The sequence below is a fragment of the Colobus angolensis genome, unplaced genomic scaffold (genome assembly GCF_000951035.1).
Source record: "Colobus angolensis palliatus isolate OR3802 unplaced genomic scaffold, Cang.pa_1.0 Scaffold356, whole genome shotgun sequence".
Taxonomy (NCBI): Eukaryota; Metazoa; Chordata; class Mammalia; order Primates; family Cercopithecidae; genus Colobus; species Colobus angolensis.
This window is the reverse complement of record NW_012116888.1, coordinates 167,249-189,055: the sequence shown is the minus strand read 5'-3', so window position 1 is coordinate 189,055 and position 21,807 is coordinate 167,249. Positions and strand designations below refer to the sequence as shown.

The window sequence follows — 21,807 nt, the reverse complement described above, 5'->3', positions numbered from 1 at the left end:
AGCCAGGATAGTCTCGATCTCCTGACCTCGTGATCCGCCCGTCTCGGCCTCCCAAAGTGCTGGGATTACAGGCTTGAGCCACCGCGCCCGGCCTTCTGTACACTTCTGATTCTGTTACTAGTAAGAACAATAAAACCTGATTGGCTCTATACCTCACTAACTGCTTTTTCATCTGGGTCACTACGAAAGATGTTAAATGAGATAGCCCCAATGTCTTTGAGTTTGTATATACGCATTAAAACACATAAAAAGTCATAGTCATGATTTTAAAACTTCACTCTCGAGTGTGTTAGAAGCTTCTCTGTGGTATTAAAGCGCTGAGGCATCATTGTTTTGATGTCACTGATTGCAATTTACTCCTACAGTTCACTTTTTGTCTGTTAGTGGTATCATCTGGCATTCTATGGAGACCTAGGTTGAATCTGTATGTTTGAAATGACAAAGTGAACCCCTGAAGGAACGGGTCTGAGGATACACTTCATTAGCTTCATTTTCTGTGGATAAACAATGGCAACACTTGGATACCTGAGGATAAATAAGGGACAACGGGCCATGGAATTGGAGAGTTTACTTTTTTTTTTTGGGACAGAGTCTCTTTCTGTCGCCCAGGCTGGAGTGCAGTGGCACGATCTCAGCTCCACCTCCCGGATTCAAGCAATTCTTCTGCCTCAACCTCTGAGTAGTTGGGATTACAGGCACACTCCACCACACCTGGCTAATTTTTGTATTTTTAGTAGAGACGGGGTTTCACCATGTTGGCCAGGCTGGTCTCAAACTCCTGCCCTCAAGTGATTCGCCTGCCTCGGCCTCTCAATGTGTAGGGATTATAGGCGTGAGCCACTGAGTCCGGCATCTTTTTTTTTTTTTTTTAAACATCTTCTTTGCATTTTGGAAGCTTGCAGCTTTGACACTGCTAAGGCCTTTCCTTCCTTTCCCTGGATTGACTTTCAGGTCCCAGAGCCTGCAGGGGCAGGTTCTCCAGGTAGATACCACGTCTCACTGGCCTGTGTCTTTAAACACTTGATTCTTACTCAAGGGCTAAAGGATAGTATTTATCAGAAAAACTGCTCAGACCCTAGAGCCCATACTTTTCCAGAAAGGTCCTGAAATATAGTGTAGTAGCTAATACTACAAAAATCAAATCTTCGAATTCCTACCCAGGGTAGAGAGGAAACAGAAAAGGACTGAGGGATAAACAATCTGGCAGAAATGCCTTAGGGGATCCTAGCGAGGGAGAGGAGAGAGGCAGGGGCAGGGGCAGGGGCAGGAGAGAGTTGGCCAAAGGGCCTTTCCTGTGCTTTTCCTATGCCCGGCCCATTCCCTGCCTCTTCTCCCTGTTACATCTGCTCTCCCCTCAGCTAACCTCCCTGACTAGACCAGTTTCTCTTTAGTCCCTCGCTCATAGGCCTCTATTTCTCAGGCCTTGGAGTCTTGCATTTGTGGTTCTTAGATTAACATGTGTCCCCACTAGACTCTCAGCTTCAAAAGGTAATGTCCTTTTGGCTCACTGTTGTGTCTACAGTATTTTATTGAATAACACATGTCACCCAGTTTATCATTACTCTTGTAGAACTACAGGGAAAGGGGCGAGGCAAAGAGTATGAGACAAGAGAAAGCGGAGAAAGGACATAAGGCTTTGGATTAGAACGCTGCTTCTAAACTCTCAGGAATGTGTCTCGCTAGGAGGTAGGACAGATAATTCTATTTGGGTAGTTTTGTTTTTTTTTTAACCTGATGTCACCTCTGCACTCTTGTTTTATCTATACCTTAGAGACAGAAGCACACCATTGCTTCCAAGACTGTGTGCAGACACTGACATTCATCTCCCATTTCTGGAAGAATTTTTAGCTGGGCATGTGGCCATCTGATACACATTTCCCTGCTTCTTTAGATGGGTGGGGACATGTGACCAAGTGCTGGCCCCTAAATTCTGGACAGAAGTAATGGTCCAACTTCCAATCTGTGACCTTAGGAGGGGTGTGCCTTCCCCTTCCTCTCTTCCCCCTTCCAGCTGGCTGGAGAGCGAAGTTGGTTGGGAGCCTTCTTTGGCCACATGGACGAGGCTGCCTCCGAGGGATGGTGGAGTCACAAGACAGACATAGTCTGGACTTGGCATTAGATTAGCATTGGGCTGTCACTTGGATGGCTGATGTGAGAGAGACGCATTTCCATTTGGGACTAGTGACAGCAGCTGAATTGACATCTCATTCTGGCATCGTCTTGAGCAGTCAGGAAATGAAGAGAACAGAAGCAGCATCTCTGGGGTAGTGAACTAGTGGTAAAAATGTGATCATTTATTTGTAGAATAAATGACAGTACTTTGGCTGTCACAGTGATTCCTGCTTGGTAAACTGGGAACAGTTCAATAATTTATCTTGCTCAGATGTGTTGTTTCCTTATCATCACCCTAGTCCTCATTTCCTTACTTTAAATAGAGATAGGAGTTAAAAGTTCCGGACCTGAAGCCAGACAGCCCTGATTTTGAAATTGCAGGACTGACATTTACTAACTACTCTGTTTCCATAACCATGTCATAAAGCTATTGTAAGGGTATAGTGAGATAACGGACACGGAGCTTGGCCAGAGTAAGCACTAAATAAGGGTTTTCTATGCTATTATAAGAGACTGTGTGTGTGTGTGTGTGTGTACATTAGTCAGGATTTTTTCTTTAGCAACTAAAGGAAACCTAATGAAATTGGTTTGAGAAAAAAGAGAATTTATTGGCTCATATAACTAAAAAGTCCAGGGTTAGCCCAGCTCCAGGCATAGCATTAACCAGGGAGTCAAATCAGGCACTGGACATAGTTTGCTCTCTCCAACTCTCAAGTTTATTCCATGTTGGTACTATTCTCTGGCAGGTTTTGTCCATGGGGTTATAAGATGGCTGTCCCCAAACTCCAGATTTCTCTCTTTTCAGCTACTCTACCAGGAAGTATCTAATGAAAGTCTGGGAAATGATGCCTCACTGGTTGTGAGACACTATCCCATCCTCCAATCAATGCCACTGGCCAGGGAAATGCCCAGTTTGGCTTTGCCAGGCCTGGGTCACATGCTTATACTGGGGTTGAGCCCATTCTTCTTAAACCACGTAGATTGTCAGCAGGAAAGAGGTGGTAGTAGGGAAATTGGGGTGCTTTTTTTGTGAGACAGAGTCTTGTTCTGTCGCCTAGGCTGGTATGCAGTGGTGTGATCTTGGCTCACTGCCCCTTTGTTTCCCGGGTTCAAGTGATTCTGCTGCCTCAGCCTCCCGGATAGCTGGGACTACAGGCGCACCCACCACACCTGGCTAATTTTTGTATTTTTAGTAAAGACAGGGTTTCACTACGTTGGCCAGGATGGTCTTGAACTCTTGGCCTCAAGTGATCGGCTCACCTCGGTCTCCCAAAGTGCTAGGTGTGAGCCACCACACCCAGTTTGGGGTGCTTTTATTAGAAGGGGGAGTACATGCCAGCAGGCAAGAACTTTCTTTTTTTTTTTTTGAGACTGAGTCTTGCTCTGTCGTCCAGGCTGGGATGCAGTGGCACGATCTTGGCTCACTGCAACCTCTGTCTCCCAGGTTCAAGCAGTTCTGCCTCAGCCTCCTGAACAGCTGGGATCACAGGCACAACCACCACACTTGGCTAACGCTTGTATTTTTAGTAGATGGGTTGGCCAGGCTGGTCTCAAACTCCTGACGTCAGATGATTCACCCGCCTCGACTTCCCAAAGTGCTGGGATTACAGGCATGAGGTACCATGCCCAGCCTCAGGAACAGTATTTTATAGTATGTAAAAGACTCAGTCGAGTGCCTGGCATAGTGAGCACTAATAAATGTGAACCATCATGCTTCTCCTCTGTCTTCTGGTTCATGGTCATTCTGCACAGAGCTACCATACATAATCCCCCCACCTTTCTTTCTTTAAAACTTGCTTTACACTCACCTCCTCTAAAAAGCCATCCCTGAACAACGTTAGGCTTATTTCTGCAAAGGCCCGTATTTCCACTACAATTCCCTATGAAGCTCCTTCCCAAATTACGGGCCCACCTTCTTTCTTTTCCACTCTCCCTCTTTCTTGCTCCCTATGTCTAGGAGCAGCTATTTACTAAACAAGAGGGTTACTGATTATCTACAAAGAGCCCCAGAATTAGGGTGCAGTTTTCTGCAGCTGCTGTACCATCCACAATCATTTCCACATCCTTTTGTGTCTGGAAGACTCTATAGTCTGACGAGGCTGTTCAAAACCTCCAACTTGCCATTTTGAAACTGATACATTATTCGACACCAACAGTTCAACCTACACTGTTATTGCTGGTACCCAGGGTAATACTGTGAGACATCCTGCAAGCAACTAGCAATACAGAAAATAAAACTGCTCTTTTGAGAACTAATCTTTAATCTCAAGACAATGGTTTTGAGGAGAGAGACATAAAACCACCATAAAGAGACAACTGACTCCTAGGCCTGGGGTCAGGGGAGGGATTTAGGTGGCAAAGATGGACCATTCTAGAAGCCAGAAAAAAAGTAAGCGCACAAGCAATGGATGGCAGTGCAGGATCAATCATGAGAACCTGGTCAACGGACTTAGGACAGCGTCTGAGATCTGAGGCAAGAATATTCCTAACACAGGACTCGCTTCAGACTCTCTAAGCCTGGTGATTTTCAATATTTGATTCCTCTAAGTCCCATGTTCAGACTCTGTGATCTCTAAGCAGCCCTCTGAGCATTATTTGGCTTCACAGGTAAAGTTAACTCTAATTCCTGCATTTTGGTGACAATTTTATTTTGTTAGGTATATTTAGGATTTACAACATGATGTTATGGGATACACATAGATAATAAAATGGTTGCTATAGTGAAGCAGATTAACATTATCATCTCACAGTTTTTCATGTGATAAGAGCAGCTAAAATCTACTTACTTAACAAAAATCCTAACACAATTGTATTAACTTTAGCCCTATCTCTAGGCTTGTTCGTCTTATCTGCTATTTTGTATCCTTGGCCTACATCTCCCCATTTCCTCTTCTCCAATCTATGGTAAGCACTGTTTGTGTACTTGAGCTCCTTTTTTTAAAAAAATTAAATATTCCACATGTGATATCATGCAGTATTTCTCCTTGTGTCTGGCTTATTTCACTTAGCATGTTCTCCAGGTCCATCTATGTTGTGGCAAACAGCAAGAACTCTCTCTTTTCCAAGGATGAATACTATTCCATGGCATGCATATGCCATATTTTCTTTTATTTGTCCATTGATGGGCATTTAGGTTGTTTCCACATCTTGGCTATTGAGAATAACACTGCCACAAACATGGGAGTGTAGATATCTTTATGAGGTGACGATTTAATCTTTTTGTTTTTGAGACGATGTCTTGCCCTGTAACACAGGCTGGAGTATAGTGATGTGATTCTGGCTCACTGCAACCTCCACCTCCCGAGTTCAAGTGATTTTCCTGCCTCAGCCTCCTGAGTAGCTGAGATTACAGGTGCCCGTCACCACGCCCGGCTAATTTTTGTATTTTTAGTAGAGACAGGGCTTCACCATGTTGGTCAAGTTGGTCTCGATCTCCTGATCTCAGGTGATTCACCCACCCCAAAGCGCTGGGATTACAGGCACGAGTCACCGCACCTGGCCGGTGATTTCATCTTGTTTGGGTACATACCTACTGGAAGAGGGTCACGTAACAGTTCTATTTTTGATTTCTTTAGGAGCCTCCATACTGTTTTCCATAACGGCTGCACCAATCTACATGCCCACCAACAGTGTACTAGGGTTCTCTTTTCTCCACAATCTCATCAACATTTATCTCATGTCTTGTTAATAAGTCATTCTTATAGAGTGAGGTGATAGGTCACAGTGGTTTTAATTTACATTATTCTTAAAATTAATGATGCTGAACTCCTTTTCATATCTATACCTATTGGCCATTTTTTATGTCTTCTTTGGAGAAATGTCTGTTCAGGTCCTTTGCCCATTTTTAATTATTTGTTTTTCTACAATTGAGTTGTAAGAGTCTATCTCTTATTGAAAGTCTGCTGCTATTACAGGTTTACAGCTCAGTTTTTTTTAGCTTTATTATAAATCTGATTTTCAGAAATAGATCTGCGTTCCTTAAAAAAATCTAGTTCCTGGATGAGGCTCATAGACCTTTGATCAAAGTCCATTCTCCTTGGTAATGAATGTTCCTTGTGAGGTTTCTTGGGACAGCCAACTGGTGTATCCTTAGACAAACTCCTAATTCTCTATGCAAAGCCATTATCACAGTTTTCTAAAATAAGTAAGATAAACAAGCAGGAACTAACAGAAATTTAATGTTGTTTTAAGGTAATACTTAAATATTAAGAAAGCCAAAATTTAAAATGTGTTGACTAGGTTTTTCTACACATTATATTTACATAATGACTAAGGTAAAACCTTTCCACAAATAAGTTGCCCAGGAGGAAGAAAAAGCAACCTACAACAGTCTCTGGGGCTTGCACTGCCTTCTCAGGCCAGCTATCCCCTAGCTGAGCAAAGAACTGAAGTGAAGAAGCCAGTGTCCACTCCCCACCCCTCTCCCCTGCCCCCCTTTTGTTACTTGAAGTGTTTGAGTAACAAATGCAAAACTAGATTTGGATATAAAAGCTAGATGGCCACGCCCATTCAGGATTGTGTTTCATCTGAGACCTGGCACAGGAAAAACAAGAATTATCTCTCATTTACAAGGATACTGTGATGGAAGTCAGAGATCACACATAAATTTATGATCTCTGAGCAAAGGCACAGCTAGCATAAGCTCATCTGTAAAATGAGGGGTTTTGACTTGGCCATCTGTCAAGGTCCATTCAGCCTGTCAAGCTAGTGTCAAAGTTCAGAACTTCCACGATGAAAGGACTTGCCCTCTGCTAAGGTGGGTGCAGAAAGAAAAGTCCCATTATATTGTGGGACCAACCTTCTGATATAAAAAACTATGTTGGGATTAAAGTAGATCAATAAAGTATAAATTTTTATCATAGTTGTAGGGTATTAAAAAGTTTGAAATTTATGTATACTGTAAGACTGGCAAACTACAGTCTTAAACACATAAAGCAAAGATTTTCCCATGGGGAGATAAAATTTGAGACTAAGCCCAGTGAATTACTTAAGTCCTGAGAGTCCATAATCTGCATCCACGATGCCTCTCTATTACACACTTTTTTCCAGGTCACTTGGACAAGAATACTTCTTGTCTTATGGAGGTTCTGAAACACCTTTTTAAAAAAAAGCATCAAGAAATTATGATTCAGGGGTTTGAAACCCCAGTGTTACAGGCAAAGCCTCATTTCTACGGAATATAAAACATCTTGTTTCTTCCATTTCTAACAGTTCATCAAGAGAAGCCACTACCAAATCGTGTTCCTGCAGCATTTCCGGGTAGCGGGACACTGCTCGCTCAATCCTCGACGAACGCCGTACAGGAGTGATAAGTTTCATGTCTTGCGCTTCTGGCATCCCATTTATTCTGAGAGACAGCAAGAGATGCATTAAAAACCTTATCATTTAAAACAAGTCTCTTTATTATTTTTTGTTTCTTATTCCATAACAAAAACAGGGAAGATATTTTAACATAGGGCGATGCAAGAGATATGTCTAGAGCAGCTTTCATCTGAAGATGGCTTTTTCCAGGAGTTCAAGACCAGCCTGGGCAACCTAGTAAGACACTATCTCTACCAAAAAATATAAAAATTAGCTGGGCATGGTGGCACATGCCTGTAATCCCAGCTACTCAGGTGGGTGAAGTGGGAGGACTGCTTGAGCCCAGAAGGTCAAGGTTGCAGTGAGCTATGATCACACCATTGTATTTCCGTCTGGGCAACATGGCAAGACCCCAGTCTCAAAAAAAAAGGCTTTTCCCTGATTTCCAGAATGTATTGGGTGGTGTCCATCTGTTCTTGGATGGCGTAAGCATAAGGATTTATTGAATTAAGTATGAAGTGTGACTTTTATTTGAATAATAAAATATTTTGCAAATATTTGGCAGTTGGTGTTTATTTATTCTATAAGTTTTCAAAACAGGTGACAGGTTTTCAGGAAATGGGGCCTAATATCAAATTTGGTTGAATTAATGAATTCCAAGATTCTTTCTAGCTTTTTTTAAAATTTTTTTAAAGACAGGGTCACTCTGTTGCCCAGGCTAGCGTCCAGTGGTGCAATCACAGCGCATTGCAGCCTCCACCTCCTAGGATCAAGGCATCTGCCCACCGCAGCCTTTCAAGCAAGTGGGAGCACAGACACGTGCCAGCATGCCTGGCTGATCTTTGTTTTTCAAAGAGTTGGGGTCTCCCTGTGCTGCCCAGGGCAGTCTTGAACTCCTAGGCTCAAGCAATCCTCCTGCTTGGCCTACCAAAGTGACAGGATTACCGGTGTGAGCCACCATGCCCAGCTCTTTTTCCTGTAGTGGGAAAATGGTGTGTCTCAGAGAGTTTAGGATTGGAAGAGGCTCAGCTGTGCTTTCCAGGAAACTAAAACACAGAACTGTTGTCTTGGTGCCCTTGTCTGGAATTCTTTCCAGATCATGATCAGAGAAGAGTGGTGCTACACTCACATTTTAGAAAATGACACTGATGCCCTGACATGACTCCTTAAATTACTATGGATTCTGCCTTAAATTTATACTCGTTACAAAATAAAACGCTTCTGACTTTATGAGCAGTCTCTGACTAGTACATACTCCACTGCTCTCCCTGTTCTTAGAGGGGTATTCACTGTCCCTTTCCTCCCACAGCTACAGAGTTTGCTCCTGCTTGGGACTTTGTGCCCCATCTTATTGCCCTAACCCTACTCAACTGTGTCAGGACTTGCAGGAAAGGCAGATAGGATCTGCAAGTGCAGGACAAATGAGAGTGAAAAGGTAGGAGAGACCTTAGGAGGGCAGGGGTGACTGCATTCTAATACCCCTCCTGACTCTGGCAGTACTTTCCTCACTGCAGGTCAGGTCTCATTAGGGTGGTGAAAGGGGGATGGTGTGTGCAAAGAAAAGACACAGACCTTCCTGTCAATGGTTCCAACCTCCCCTCATTCTCAGTTCTTTCGTGAATGCCAAAGATGGATTAAGCCATTTGAACCTCATATGAAGCAGAAGTATCTATAAGCTGCTGTTACTCTAGATCTATGAAGGAAAAACTGAGACTTGGGCTAGAATTAAGTGTGTAAACACAAAGCCTGCTTTAGAGTCTGCTTACCTAGGGATTGGACCAATCTGTAATTTGATACCAGGATAATTATGCTGTTCTGCCTTGGCTATTTGGGGTGTTGCCATGACTTGTTCCCTCTTTTTTGGAGAAAGACAAGACTTCACAGATTCCATCTTCTTGGCCAGCTCTTCCACTGATGTTATATTAGTTTCAGTAACTAAAGAATCAGAAGTAATTCCTGTGTATGTAAGATCATGAAGGAAGTAAGATTTAGCAACTTAATATTTCAACTAAAAATCAATAATGAAAAATACAAACATACAATGATTTCCCAGTGATCTTCATGGGCTCCACATACTGAATAGTGATTGATTTGAGGTGTGACCTATAACTTGTTTTTTCATGTTAAGCCCTGTAGCAATGTCCTGCTACATCAGGCTACCCTCCTAGCCAGCCCTGCAAACAGCTGTAGGTAGATTCCTGACACCCTTTCAAGACTCTGAACACATCCCCAGTCTCCTATTCACTCTCAAGAGAACTCTCTTAGGGACTATCACTGGCCTTCTACCCTTACACCACACCTTGGATCAATTTTCTTGAGTCATTAAGGTTAACTCACACAACCTCCCAATCCCATTCCTACCCAGGATGACCACATGGTTACTGCCTTGGACAGTGGGTAAAAACTGTCTTGCATTAAGTTTTCATGGTAGCCCAAACACAATCACGAAAATGAAAGGAAGGAAATCAGACTGTGCCAGGCACACCGTGGCTAGAGGCTGACACCCTAAGTGAGGCCAAGAGGGTGCAACAAAGGCATGGATTCCTGTCTTCTCTTTTTATTCAAGAACAGTCATGTTTTAACCAAATATCTGAATTGTAGTCTCATTCCCAAACAATCTACTATTACGTACATCTATTTTATGTCCTTCTTCCCACATGTAGTAAGTTACTTAGCTACACGACCGGATTGTTCCCCAGTTAAGTCTACTCTTTTTTTTTGAGATGGAGTTTTGCTCTTGTTGCCCAGGCTGGAGTGCAGTGGCGCAATCTTGGCTCACTCCAAACTCTTACTTCCTGGGTTCAAGCGATTCTCCTGTCTCAGCCTCCTGAGTAGCTGGGATTACAGGCACGCACCACCACAACCGGCTAATTTTCATATATATATATATATATATATACACACACACACACACACACACACATATACATATATTTTTAAGACAAGGTTGTTCACCATGTTGGTCAGGCTGGTCTCGAACTCCTGACCTAGGTGATCCACCTGCCTTGGTCTCCCAAAGTGCTAGGATTATACAGCCTAAATCTACTATTAAAGGACAAAGATTTGTCACCTTCTAAGATAACAAGAATCCAATTTATTTTCTAAGGATAGCTTGTTTTTTCTTTCCATTCATACCACAAGTATCATAAGCAATTATAATGTCACTTGTGATTGGCACAATATATTTCTCATAGAAGTCTTCTAAAGGTTATGACCACTGACAGTAACGGTCAATCAATTGACGAGATTCCTGAGATAGCTATTTTTAAAGGGATAACAAATTTAGATGAGTATGTTGGTGGGTTTATTATGATTAAACATGTAACTTAAGGCATTTTTCCTTTCTGCCTCAGTCTCTTCCAGTAAAGAGCTGTTTGTCTTCTCCCATCTAGGATTCCAGGGAAGTAGGACACTGCAGTCTAGGCTGTTCTGGTGGAAACAACCTTTGTTCAGTGTTGAGCAGTGTATTTACTTGTAATCACACAAATAAATCAGCTGATGACAATGGCTGAAAGGGCCAGGTCATGGAAACCAAGAAGTGAGAAGCATTTCAAGGGGATAATTCTTTTCTTCTTTTTCCTATATGTCCTGGATGACTTTTACTGGTACAGCTAGAGAAGATGAATTTAAATACAAAAATAATGGTACCTTCTGTGGTTTTGTTTGAGTCTTGCAAAATATTAAGAACAACTTCCCGCAACTCTTGTATTGGCTGGAAGGAAGGAAGAAAGAAAACATACAAAATCTTAAAAACATTCATGGAAAAAATTTGCTCAGGAACTTTAACTTCAAACAAATGTTTTATAATAAAAATGTTTCCTTTTAAAATCTCGTCTAACTATAAGTCTTTTGTCTAGCTTGACAGTTTTACAGCTTCATGAGAAAAATAAAGGAACACAGAAAATTATGATTAAGTGTTGGCACACTTGACTTAATCAACAGATGTATTTAAAGTTGTCCATAATGTAATTTGTCTACATTGAATTCTATTTTCCTATTGATTTGTATAACACATCAAATATGTATTCCCGCATAAAGATTCTCGCCCAATGATGTAAAGCTAGCCATACAGAAAATGCATAATATATATATTTATTTATTTTCTTGAGACGAGTCTCGCTGTGTCCCAGGCTGGAGTACAGTGGTGTGATCTCAGCTCACTGCAACCTCCGCCTCCCGGATTCAAGCGATTCTTTTATCATAAAAGTCATATATATATTATAGAAAAATTGAACAATAGGTTAAGCTTAACAAATGAAATCACCCATAATTCCATCGACCAAATACAATTTTTTTTTGAGATGGAGTCTTGCTCTGTCACCCAGGCTGGAGTGCAGTGGCGTGATTTCGGTTCACTGCAAGCTCTGCCTCCTGGGCGCCATTCTCCTGCCTCAGTCTCCTGAGTAGCTGGGACTACAGGTGCCCACCACCACACCCGGCTAATTTTTTGTATTTTTAGTAGAAACGGGGTTTTACCATGTTAGCCAGGATGGTCTTGATCTCCTGACCTCGTGATCCACCTGCCTCAGCCTCCCAAAGTGCTGGGATTACTTACAGGTGTGAGCCACTGTACCCAGCCCCAAATACAATTTTTTATGAGAGGGAGTCTCTGTCACCCAAGCTGGAGGGCAGTGGTGCGGTATCAGCTCACTAGAAACTCCACTTCCAGGGTTCAAGTGATTCTGCTGCCTCTGCCTCCCGAATAGCTGGGATTATAGGCATGCACCACCCCATCTGGCTAATTTTTCTATTTTTAGTAGAGATGGGGTTTCGCCATGTTGGCCAGGCTGGTCTCGAACTCCTGACCTCAGGTGATCCGCCTGCCTCGGCCTCCCAAAGTGCTGAGATTACAGGGATGAGTCACTCTGCCCGGCCAAGATACAATCTTTGTAGGCATTTTAGGCAATTTTCTCCAGCTTTTCCTTTCTTTCTTCTTTTATTTGTTAACATACTTGGAAAAAAAACAAAAAACTTTTATGGAAAAGTAATTTTCTGATAAAATTATCTGAGATAGCCTTCATTTTTCAAGTATGTAAACTATGCCATGAAGCAGAAGTTGTACTTTCCCACAAGAACAGTATAGTTGGAAGTTTGTCTTCCTTACCTGTGACTCTGTATCAAATAGATATAAACTGACAATAAAGCATAAAAGCAAAGCTTTCCATAGATTTTTTTCAAAATCCAAAAGAGAATTATGATTTCAGCTAAATGAATGGGAATAAACACATAGAATATATTACAAAGAGTGAATTCCATAAAACATTCATCAAGTGTATTTTACATTTGTATAGCTTTCTGGTTAAAGATGGTGGATTAAATATACCTTTATTTCTAATCGCTCTTGAAAAGCAACTGAAAGGATAATAAAGGGATTAAAAAGAGGCAATAACCACAAAACATAGGAGAGAATAAATGGTGATAAGGTTTTGGAAGCTTCAATGCAGAAGGAAGAGAGGTAAACAATTTGATTGACTTGAGAGAGCCAAATCCCAAGCTGGCAGTGTGGCTGAGAAACAAGCTGGCAGAACGGCTCAGGAATGTGTGGCAGAACGGCTCAGGAATGTGTGGTAGGGCCCAAATTAGGAGGATTCTTTAACATCTGTTCAAAAAGCAGTCAGACTTCCAAATCCACCCTGCACCCTGCCTGGTAACTGTGTCTGACTCCCTTCATCCTAACAGAAAACTGGGGATGTATTCTCCAAGTCTCTGAGGGAAATCATGCAAGATTGGGATAGGGTGCTTTCTCAGAAAAGGAGATAAGCAAAAGTTTCCATGTTGAGGGTTGAGACTCCCTGCTCTCTTCTCTCCCACAGCACTGGCAGTCTGGTTTCTAGCTCCCAGGAAGGAGATTGGAACATACTTCTGCAGAGAACTTGTCCAGCTTAAGAGTAACGACCTAAAGATACTGATATTGAGGGTTTTCTAACTAATCAACTCAGCCAGATCACCCTGTGGTGAAGCCCCATCCATGTGTCTAGAGTTTTAAATAAGCTTTTTCAGACCTACTTTATGTATGTGCAAAGAGCCCAGTTTCACCAGCATCTGTGTAAAGCGTTTAATGAATAGAGAACAAAACAAAATAGAACAAACAATAACAACGAGAGAGAAAGAAATGAAAAACATTGGAGAAGAAACAGAAAATGTAGAAAGAAGAAAACTGATATGGGTTCTAAAAAACAAGGGATCCACCCAACTTAAGAAGGATGTAAAGGGAATCTAAAGGTGATGGTAAAGAGATCCCAGAAAGACAGCTGGTGAAGATGGCAGTAAAGTGCAACTTGTTCAGTCTGGAATAAGCCAGAAGGGTCTAGGAGAAAGGTCTCTAAGGAAAAGAAATCAGTAGACTATCTGATGTTTTCAAAGTATTGAGGAACTCAGACAATTAGAGTTTGTGACTTAATTATATATAAATACTCAGAAAACTAAGCAAAGGCAAAACAAGACAGTAACTCCAGGAAGAGTAGAAAGTTCTGCTTGAAAGGTAAAGTAATCATAGTATATATTACATGGCTCAACATACTGATATATTTCTTATATATTCATTAACAATGTGAATGCTAAATAGTGACCTCAGAATTTCCATGACTCTAATGAAAGTATGAAGAATGGCAAAGGTCTATAAGGATGGTAAATAGGGGTGTGTATTTGTGCGCACTGGGGATCTGCGTATGTATGTGTGAAAGAGGGCTAAATCTTCATTCTGCATAGCTGGAATTCCATAAATCATATCTAAAACTGAAAAATCAAGAAACAGAAACATGTTTTCTGAAACTACAGAGGTTAATATAAAAATAATCAGTTTGCTCTGGGAAGGGGGAAATGGCAGGGAAGGAAGACAGAGGCCTTACTGAACGAAACTCACCAAACTACTTGACTGTTTGAACTATGTGCATGTACAATTCTGATTTTGAACCATTATGGAAAAAGGTACCACAGAATATGGAATATGACATGGAAAATGACATTTTAATGAAAAGCGTTATAAAGCTATTTGATGCAGTTTTTGTAAATAACTATATAGTTTTTCTTAATAAACTTTCAAATTAAAAGTTATTTATGTAATGGCTCTGAATTACTGACTTAAGGATGTTGATGTATTGGGTTTAATATATTTTTAGGTTCTTTATGGTAAGGTATTACTTTATAAGTGTTGGATACCGATGTTGCAACCTTCTAACCACCATATTATAAACAACAACAGAGAACTCACATGAAAGAGAATTTTAAGAAGTTACCCACCCAAGACAGATACTCACTGTTGCCCCATTTTTAATGGCCTCTTCATATAGCCCGATAACATCAAAGGTGCCTTTACTTGCCAACAACTTTGCTTTGCAGATCCAGAATTTAGCGAATTTTTCAGCTTCAGGAATGCTGGACAATATGTTAAGTATTTCATCAGAAGGTACACCCTGAAAAAAACCAAAATATCCAGAGGTAATTATTCCATTTCACTGTTAGTCTCACATCTTCTAATATTTATTACAGCAGGTATACAGAAATTGGTTTGATCACTAATATTTTTGAACTATAAAAAAAGTCAATTTTACTGAGGTACAATGTACATGTAATAAAATGCACCTGTTTTAATTATCCATTTTAATGATTTGAGACTTTTTTTTTTGAGATGGAGTCTCGCTCTGTCGCCAGGCTGGAGTGCAGTGGCATGATCTCAGCTCACTGCAACCTCCACCTCCCGGGTTCAAGCAAGTCTCTGGCCTCAGCCTCCCGAGTAGCTGGGACTACAGGCACGTGCCACCACACGCTCGGCTAATTGTTTGTATTTTTAGTAGAAACGGGGTTTCACTGTGTTAGCCTGGATGGTCTTGATCTCCTGACCTCGTGATCCGCCTGCCTCGGCCTCTCAAAGTTCTAGGATTACAGGCATGAGCCACCACACCTGGCCTAATTTTTTTTTTTTTTTTGAGACAAGGTCTCACTCTGCTGCCCAGGAGTGCTGGAGTGCAGTGGTACGATCACAATGCGCTGCAACCTCTACCTCCTGGGATCAGGCAATCCTCCCACCTTAGCCTCTCAAGTAGCTGAGACCACAGGCATGAGCCACTGTGCCTGGCTTCCTCATCATTAAATTTTAAGAGTTATATAAGACCAAGTAGAAAATGTTTATCATAGCTGAAGGTACGAAATATGTTCATTTTTACATGGTACAAAAACAAAACATATCATAAACATTTCTTACATAGTCATAATATTCCATATTTATAATAATGAGAACACTGAGTAGTGATCAGAATTTCCATAGGACTAATAGCAATGTAAAGAATGACACAGGCGTGCAAAGGTCATAGGGGTATATGTGTGTATGTGTTGGGGATTTACGCAGGTGTTTATGAAACAGGGCTAAACCCCACAAAAAGAAACTTTGAAATGGATTCACTGGTTTGGTTCCCTTCTGGCTTGTGCTGCAAGCAGGACAGGGATATGGACCCAGAGGAATGGGGAGCACTACCATGTCCAGAAATCCAGGTATTGGCACACTCAGCCAAGCAGCACTATCTACTGCTATTGAAATGGGGGAGACACAAAGAGGTTAAGTTCACAACTGAGAATCACTAACATTTGAGAAAACCAACACTACATGAAAGAAGCATAAAATTCAACAAACAAGAATGAACACTGGAGCAAAGAGGAATATTTTTAAGAGTATCACAGTCAATATCTTCAGAGTGATGAGACTGTATTGCTATCATGAAACTAGAATGGGCTGTTAGGAAAAATAACCAATAGAAGGGTAGAACAATTGCACGGGCACCGCTGAAGATACATCTGTGAGCTGAAAATTCAGCTGTGAAATCCTCCTAGAAACCAGTGCAACAGAACAACAAACAGTATGAAAACAGTATTTAGAATTCTGAAGGATATATCCATTACTCAATAATTCTAATATCCATCTAAGAGAGTTTCTAGAAGGAACAAAGTTAAACACACAAAGTGGTTGTAGGAGAAAACTTTCAAGAAATGAACAAAGAAACAGTTGTTCAGACTGAAAGGCTCTCAGAGAGCTAAGTAGGATGAATGGGAGAAAAAAATATAAAAACTTAGAAAACCAAAGATAAAAAGAAAATCATAAAAGCTTCCAGAGAGGGGGAAGAAAAGGATTATCTATAAAGGAATGAGAATCAGACTGAAGTGAGACATTAACAAATCAACAACTCCAGATGCAAGAAAGAAAATGAAGCATTCACTTAAATTTTTCCAGGGAAAACAAGCTGAAATTAAGAAATTTCCCCCAGCCAAACTATGATTCCAGCATGAAGGCAAAATAACAGTTTCACGAGAATACAGACTCAAAACGTTTGCCATTCAAAAATCATAAATTTACTAGTGAGTAAACTTTAGAACTCACATGAAAGACTAGAAACAAAAGTAACTGCAGGCCAGGCGCAGTGGGTGGTTCATACCTGTAATCCCAGCACTTTGGGAGGCTGAGGCAGAGGACTGCTTGAGGCTAGGAGTTTGAGACCAGCCTGGGCAACACAGTGAGACCCTGTATCTACAAAAAAATGTAAACAATAATGGGTGCAGTGGTGTGTACCTGTAGTCCTAGTTGCTCGGGAGGCTGAGGTGGAGGTTCGCTTGCATCCACCCAGGAGTTCAAAGTTGCAGTGAGTTATGATGGCATCACTGCACTCCAATCTAGGCAACAGAGTGAAACCCTGTCTCTTAAAAAAAACAAACCAAAAAAGGAACTTCAAGAAGAATATGATATATATTCTGCAAATCATGTTTGAGCTTACATCTACCACTTTATTTTCATTTCAGTGTATTATTTTTCTTATGAAATAAAACTAGATCAAGCACAGAAATGAGGAAAAAAAAGAATTCATGTAAGCTGAATTACAAAACAAAATGGCCGGCATAAGTTTAAACATACAAGTCATCATAATAAATGCGTATGAACTAAATTTGCTTTTTAAAAGCAGAGAGTTTCAGATTTGTTTAAAAAATGTAACTGTGTGCATTTATATGAGACATACCTAAAATAAGTCAACACATGAAGGTTTAAAGGAAAGGGATGGAAAAAGAACTACCAGACATATTCTAACAACAAAAAGCAGGTGTGGCAAAATTAATCAGACAAAAGCAAATCATGAATCTTTCTGTACCTAACAACATAACAGAAAAATAGAAAGTAAAAATTGACAGACATATGAAGAGAAATTGTCAATGACTAATCACAGTGCCAGGGAGAGACTTTTGCCTATTTCTTTCAGAAAGCAATGGATCAAATAAACAAAATAGGATATACATTCTTTTCAAACACTTTTGGAATATTTACCAAGAATGATCAGATATTAAGACCACAAAGAAAATTTCAAGAAAATCCATCAAGTAGAGTACACATAGGCCACATTCACCAACTACAATGCAATATAATTAGAAATTAACACCAGAAAAAAAACTACAAATCTGGAAATTAAAAGATATTCTTCTAAGATATTTTTTGGGTTAAAGAACTCAAAATGGGAATCTCAAGCTATTCAGAAATGAACAATGAGAAGATATGTCAGTTAGGAAGCTTCTGTGTGTCAGCCCCAAAACCCATCCTCTGCGTTGTGATGCTGGGGTTGAAACTTGTAAACCACTTTCTGCTGGGCACCAGCTCCCTGCTCAGCTCTGCCACTAGGGGGCACGAGAGGGAGGCTGCAGGGATGGAGAAGGAAGACACTTGCTTCGGCCTATTTGCTTTCCTTACCCCAGCAATGGTCCCTCGCCCTGGCAGCAACAGTTGGTCCTAGCCTCCATCTTTTTTCCTCCCATTCCCCCCTCAGAGCCCACCTCCCTGTGCAGCTTCAAAGGCAGGAGCACCAAATGGAGAGTATCTTTTCCTCAAAATCTGAGCCCCAGCCCTGCAGGGCCTCTCCTCCAGCATCTGCTGGGTAGTATGCCTTCCTTACAGTTGGGAGTCCCGTTTCTACCAGGGTTTGTCTCTCCTGCTTCTTGGTTTTGATACCCTAACCTCTCTTTGTTCCCCTAGACCTAGTGGGTACTAGCTGCTTCCTGCAGTTATCACCACTGTTACCTCAGGTTCCTTTTTGCTGTCAGACCTGTGTATAGCACCTGCACCCCTTCTGATCCCTTCAGCATTTTGAGCGCTCACTGTGTGCTTTCACAGCCAGCATCTGTGCTCCCTTGTATGTGACCAGAGAGTGGGAAGTGCCTTGAGAATTCTTGTCCGCCTGAGGCAGCCATGAATAAATGACAATGGAAGCTTGAACACTGGAGCTCCCGTGCCTCTGATCAGGATGACTCGGAGAGATGTGAGAGTAACACTGTCTCCAGAACATCCCTGTGGGGCTGTGCCAGTCACCCTCCATGGACTCGCTTTTCTGATCCTACAACTTCACTCCCCTCCCAGTTTTCCCTGGAGTGTCTTCCGAATAAACTACTTTCACAGAGATTCTCCTCTTAGGGTTCACCTCTAGAGAACCCACATAAGATACTGTGTAACCAATTACATTATTTCTGTGGTTTGTTCTTCAGACTTCACCCTGACACATAATATGACCAAAGTAAAATTCAGAGGCAAATCTGCTATAGCATTGAACATATTTATAAAAAAAAAGAAATTCTCACTTTTAAATGATCTAAGGTTTCAATTAAAAAGCTAGGAAAAGAGCAATAAATATAAAAATAGATGCAGACATTGATGCAAGAGAAAAAATAATCAATAAAACTTGAGGTCTTTTAAAAAGATTAATGAGAAAAAATCTTTGGCAAGTCTAATTTTTAAAAAGTCACAACATTACTCAAGTTGACTCAAGATATATGAACCCTAAATAGAGCAATGACCCCATAATAAATTGAGAGGATATATACAAAATTATCCTCCAAAGAAACACGGTCCAGATGATTTTTATGGGCAAGTTTTTATCAAACCTTCAAAAAATAAAAATAATTCTCATGTCATACAAACTATTTTCAGTGTACAGGACAAAAAGGAAAACACTCAACTCATCCGCCTAAGTCAGCATAACATTGGTACTAGGAAAACACAAGACAACCAAAGTACATAAAAAAGTGAATAAAAGAATTCCAACTCACAAACATATAATACTTCCTTTCTCTCCACACCTATACTCTATGGACATGCATGAAAACAGAAAGAATGGCAATGGTGGTCACCTCCAGAGAGAAGTCTGGGATGCCTAAATATGCATGTTATAGAGGGAGAGGGCTGATCATTTATCTGTATTGTTTGAAATGATTTTAATAATAAAAAGGTACTCATGTTTTAAAATAATACAACAAAAACAAAAGAGGAAAAGAAAAAGAACTCAAGTTTAATTCCACAAGGAGAAATGTTAATATTTAACTGGCTGTTGTGAAAATGTTGCCTGGGGTAGATTTAAACTGAACTTTTTCTTTTTTTGGCTGATGTTCAACATTACCAGCCAAAGGACTGAATGAGTTTTGCTTTAGGGAAGGATCTTAGTATAGAAGTTTATTCCATCATTTTTTATTAATATATTTTTCCTTGCCTACCATCATACTCTTTGCCTATCATCTATTTTATCCTTATCTGCAGAATCCAAGATAAAATTTAAATACTACTTATAGCTACCCAGAGTATTTAGAATACTTCAACTTTACATATAAACTTGCCTTCTGACTTCAGTTTCAATGTTAAATGTGTACTCTTCAGAACCTGATACGCAAAGAAAGCAAAGTTCCTTTTGGAGCCAGTTTATTTGGATTAGTTTTCCAACTTCTTTGTGCCTCAGTTTCGTTTGTAAAGTGATCATAGTAACAGTGGTTATAATTATGTGAGGTAATCTCAGCTAAGTGCTTATAAAAGCGCAGACATACAAAAGCCACTGTTTATGGGCATGTTATTATTATTATTATTGCTATTATTACTCCATATTTAAAAGAGTAGCTAAGTTTCTGCTTAGATGAAGGGTATCTCTCCTATACTATATTTAAGAAAAATGTCCAAAAATTCTAAGACTTTGGGCCAAAGCTGGAGGAACTTATCTTCTTCACTCACCCCTTCGATGAGGTTCAGACATTCTGTCAGAGTGTTGTTAATTTTACTGGACAGTTCGAGTTGTGCTTTCTTTTCCTCCTCTTCTTTTTCAATGCTCTTCCAGAATGAAATATTCATTTCCTTTATTACTTTTCTTTTTGTTTTAATTTCCATAGGGGGCCGTTTATAGATTTTTCCCTTAGATTTCTGCCATTCTTCTAGTTGTTTCCTGAAATTCAATTAAAGGGAGAGTGGTTTTATTTATTTATTTTTAAACACAGTCAAGCTGCTAAAGTATATGATATGTATAGATCGAGTATAATTACTTTCAACTACAGACAAAATCAGGAGAATGGAATTAAAAAACAATTAATAAAAATAGATGCAGACATTGATGCAAGAGAAAAAAGTAATGGGTAATGGTAGCACTGGGTTGCGCCCACCCATGAGAAGGCAGACACCAAGATTCCTAGATTACACGTGGCCAGCACTTCAGACTTCAAATAGAATTTGTGATTATTATTATTCTTTGAAAGTTTTCACTTCACTATGTGCTACTTGACACTTGCTTTCCTAAGACATCCCTCTATTTTTGAGATGACTAACTTAGCACTTCATTTCTCTCACCATAAACTGTCACTCAACCCAAACCTACCAAGCCTGCATTCTACCCTCAATAAGGTCTTGGTGTGGGAAGCGACCCACTTAACCTAGTTCCTTAGCCCTCTCTTGACCAGACGTGACTCCTTCATAAGCTAGACCTGTAATTTCAGGGCTCTTAAGTAGCTGGCTCTGATAGTGCCAAGTCCTCAATCTTGCTGTCCGCCACTGTTCACCTTTTCCACTCCAGCTTCTAAGCAGGTGACAGACTGCTTTTTGGGGGTAGGGGCACCAAGACATGTAGACCTCATGTTTGGATGTAGGCACTCCAGTTTCTTTAAATTACAACTACATATTAATAATGACTTTCAAGTGTACATTTCAGCCCAGATCTCTCCCTGGATCCCCAAACTTTGTAAAACCCACTGCCTAGTTGATATCTTTTGATGTCTGACAGGCATTTCAAATTTAATACTGTGCATTTCAAATTTAATACTGTCCCAAACAAAGTTCTCGATTTTCATCTCTGCATCTGTTTCAAATTTTTCTTACTTTGGTAAATAGCACCCCAGGCTGTGTCACTGCCAAGGACTTTCCATGGCTCTTGGAATAAAATTCAACATATTTTCCATGGCTGAAAGGCACAGTGTAATCTGGCTTCTGCCTACCTCTCCAATCTGGTATCACACTAGTCTCCCTGTCACTCACCCCCTCTAGGAGCTCAGGTACCCTTGCAGTTTTTTTTTGTTTTTGAGACACAGTTTTGCTCTGTTGCCCAGGCTAGAGTAAAGTGGCACGATCTC

The 21,807-nt window shown here is 40.6% G+C and overlaps 1 protein-coding gene across 1 annotated transcript in view; it reads right to left on the bottom strand.

Annotated features, from left to right (window-relative positions):
- Positions 1 to 4,743: 4,743 nt before the first annotated feature.
- The window catches only part of CKAP2L (cytoskeleton associated protein 2-like), a 28,356-nt gene continuing 11,292 nt past the window's right edge, over positions 4,744 to 21,807 (bottom strand). The window contains exons 5-9 of the mRNA XM_011953071.1: positions 20,426 to 20,633; positions 14,670 to 14,825; positions 11,062 to 11,125; positions 9,180 to 9,369; positions 4,744 to 7,459 (exon numbers count right to left, since the gene is read on the bottom strand). Of these exons, the coding sequence (XP_011808461.1) occupies positions 7,234 to 7,459; positions 9,180 to 9,369; positions 11,062 to 11,125; positions 14,670 to 14,825; positions 20,426 to 20,633 (844 nt within the window). The 3' untranslated portion in view covers positions 4,744 to 7,233. The remainder of the gene's footprint in view (positions 7,460 to 9,179; positions 9,370 to 11,061; positions 11,126 to 14,669; positions 14,826 to 20,425; positions 20,634 to 21,807) is intronic.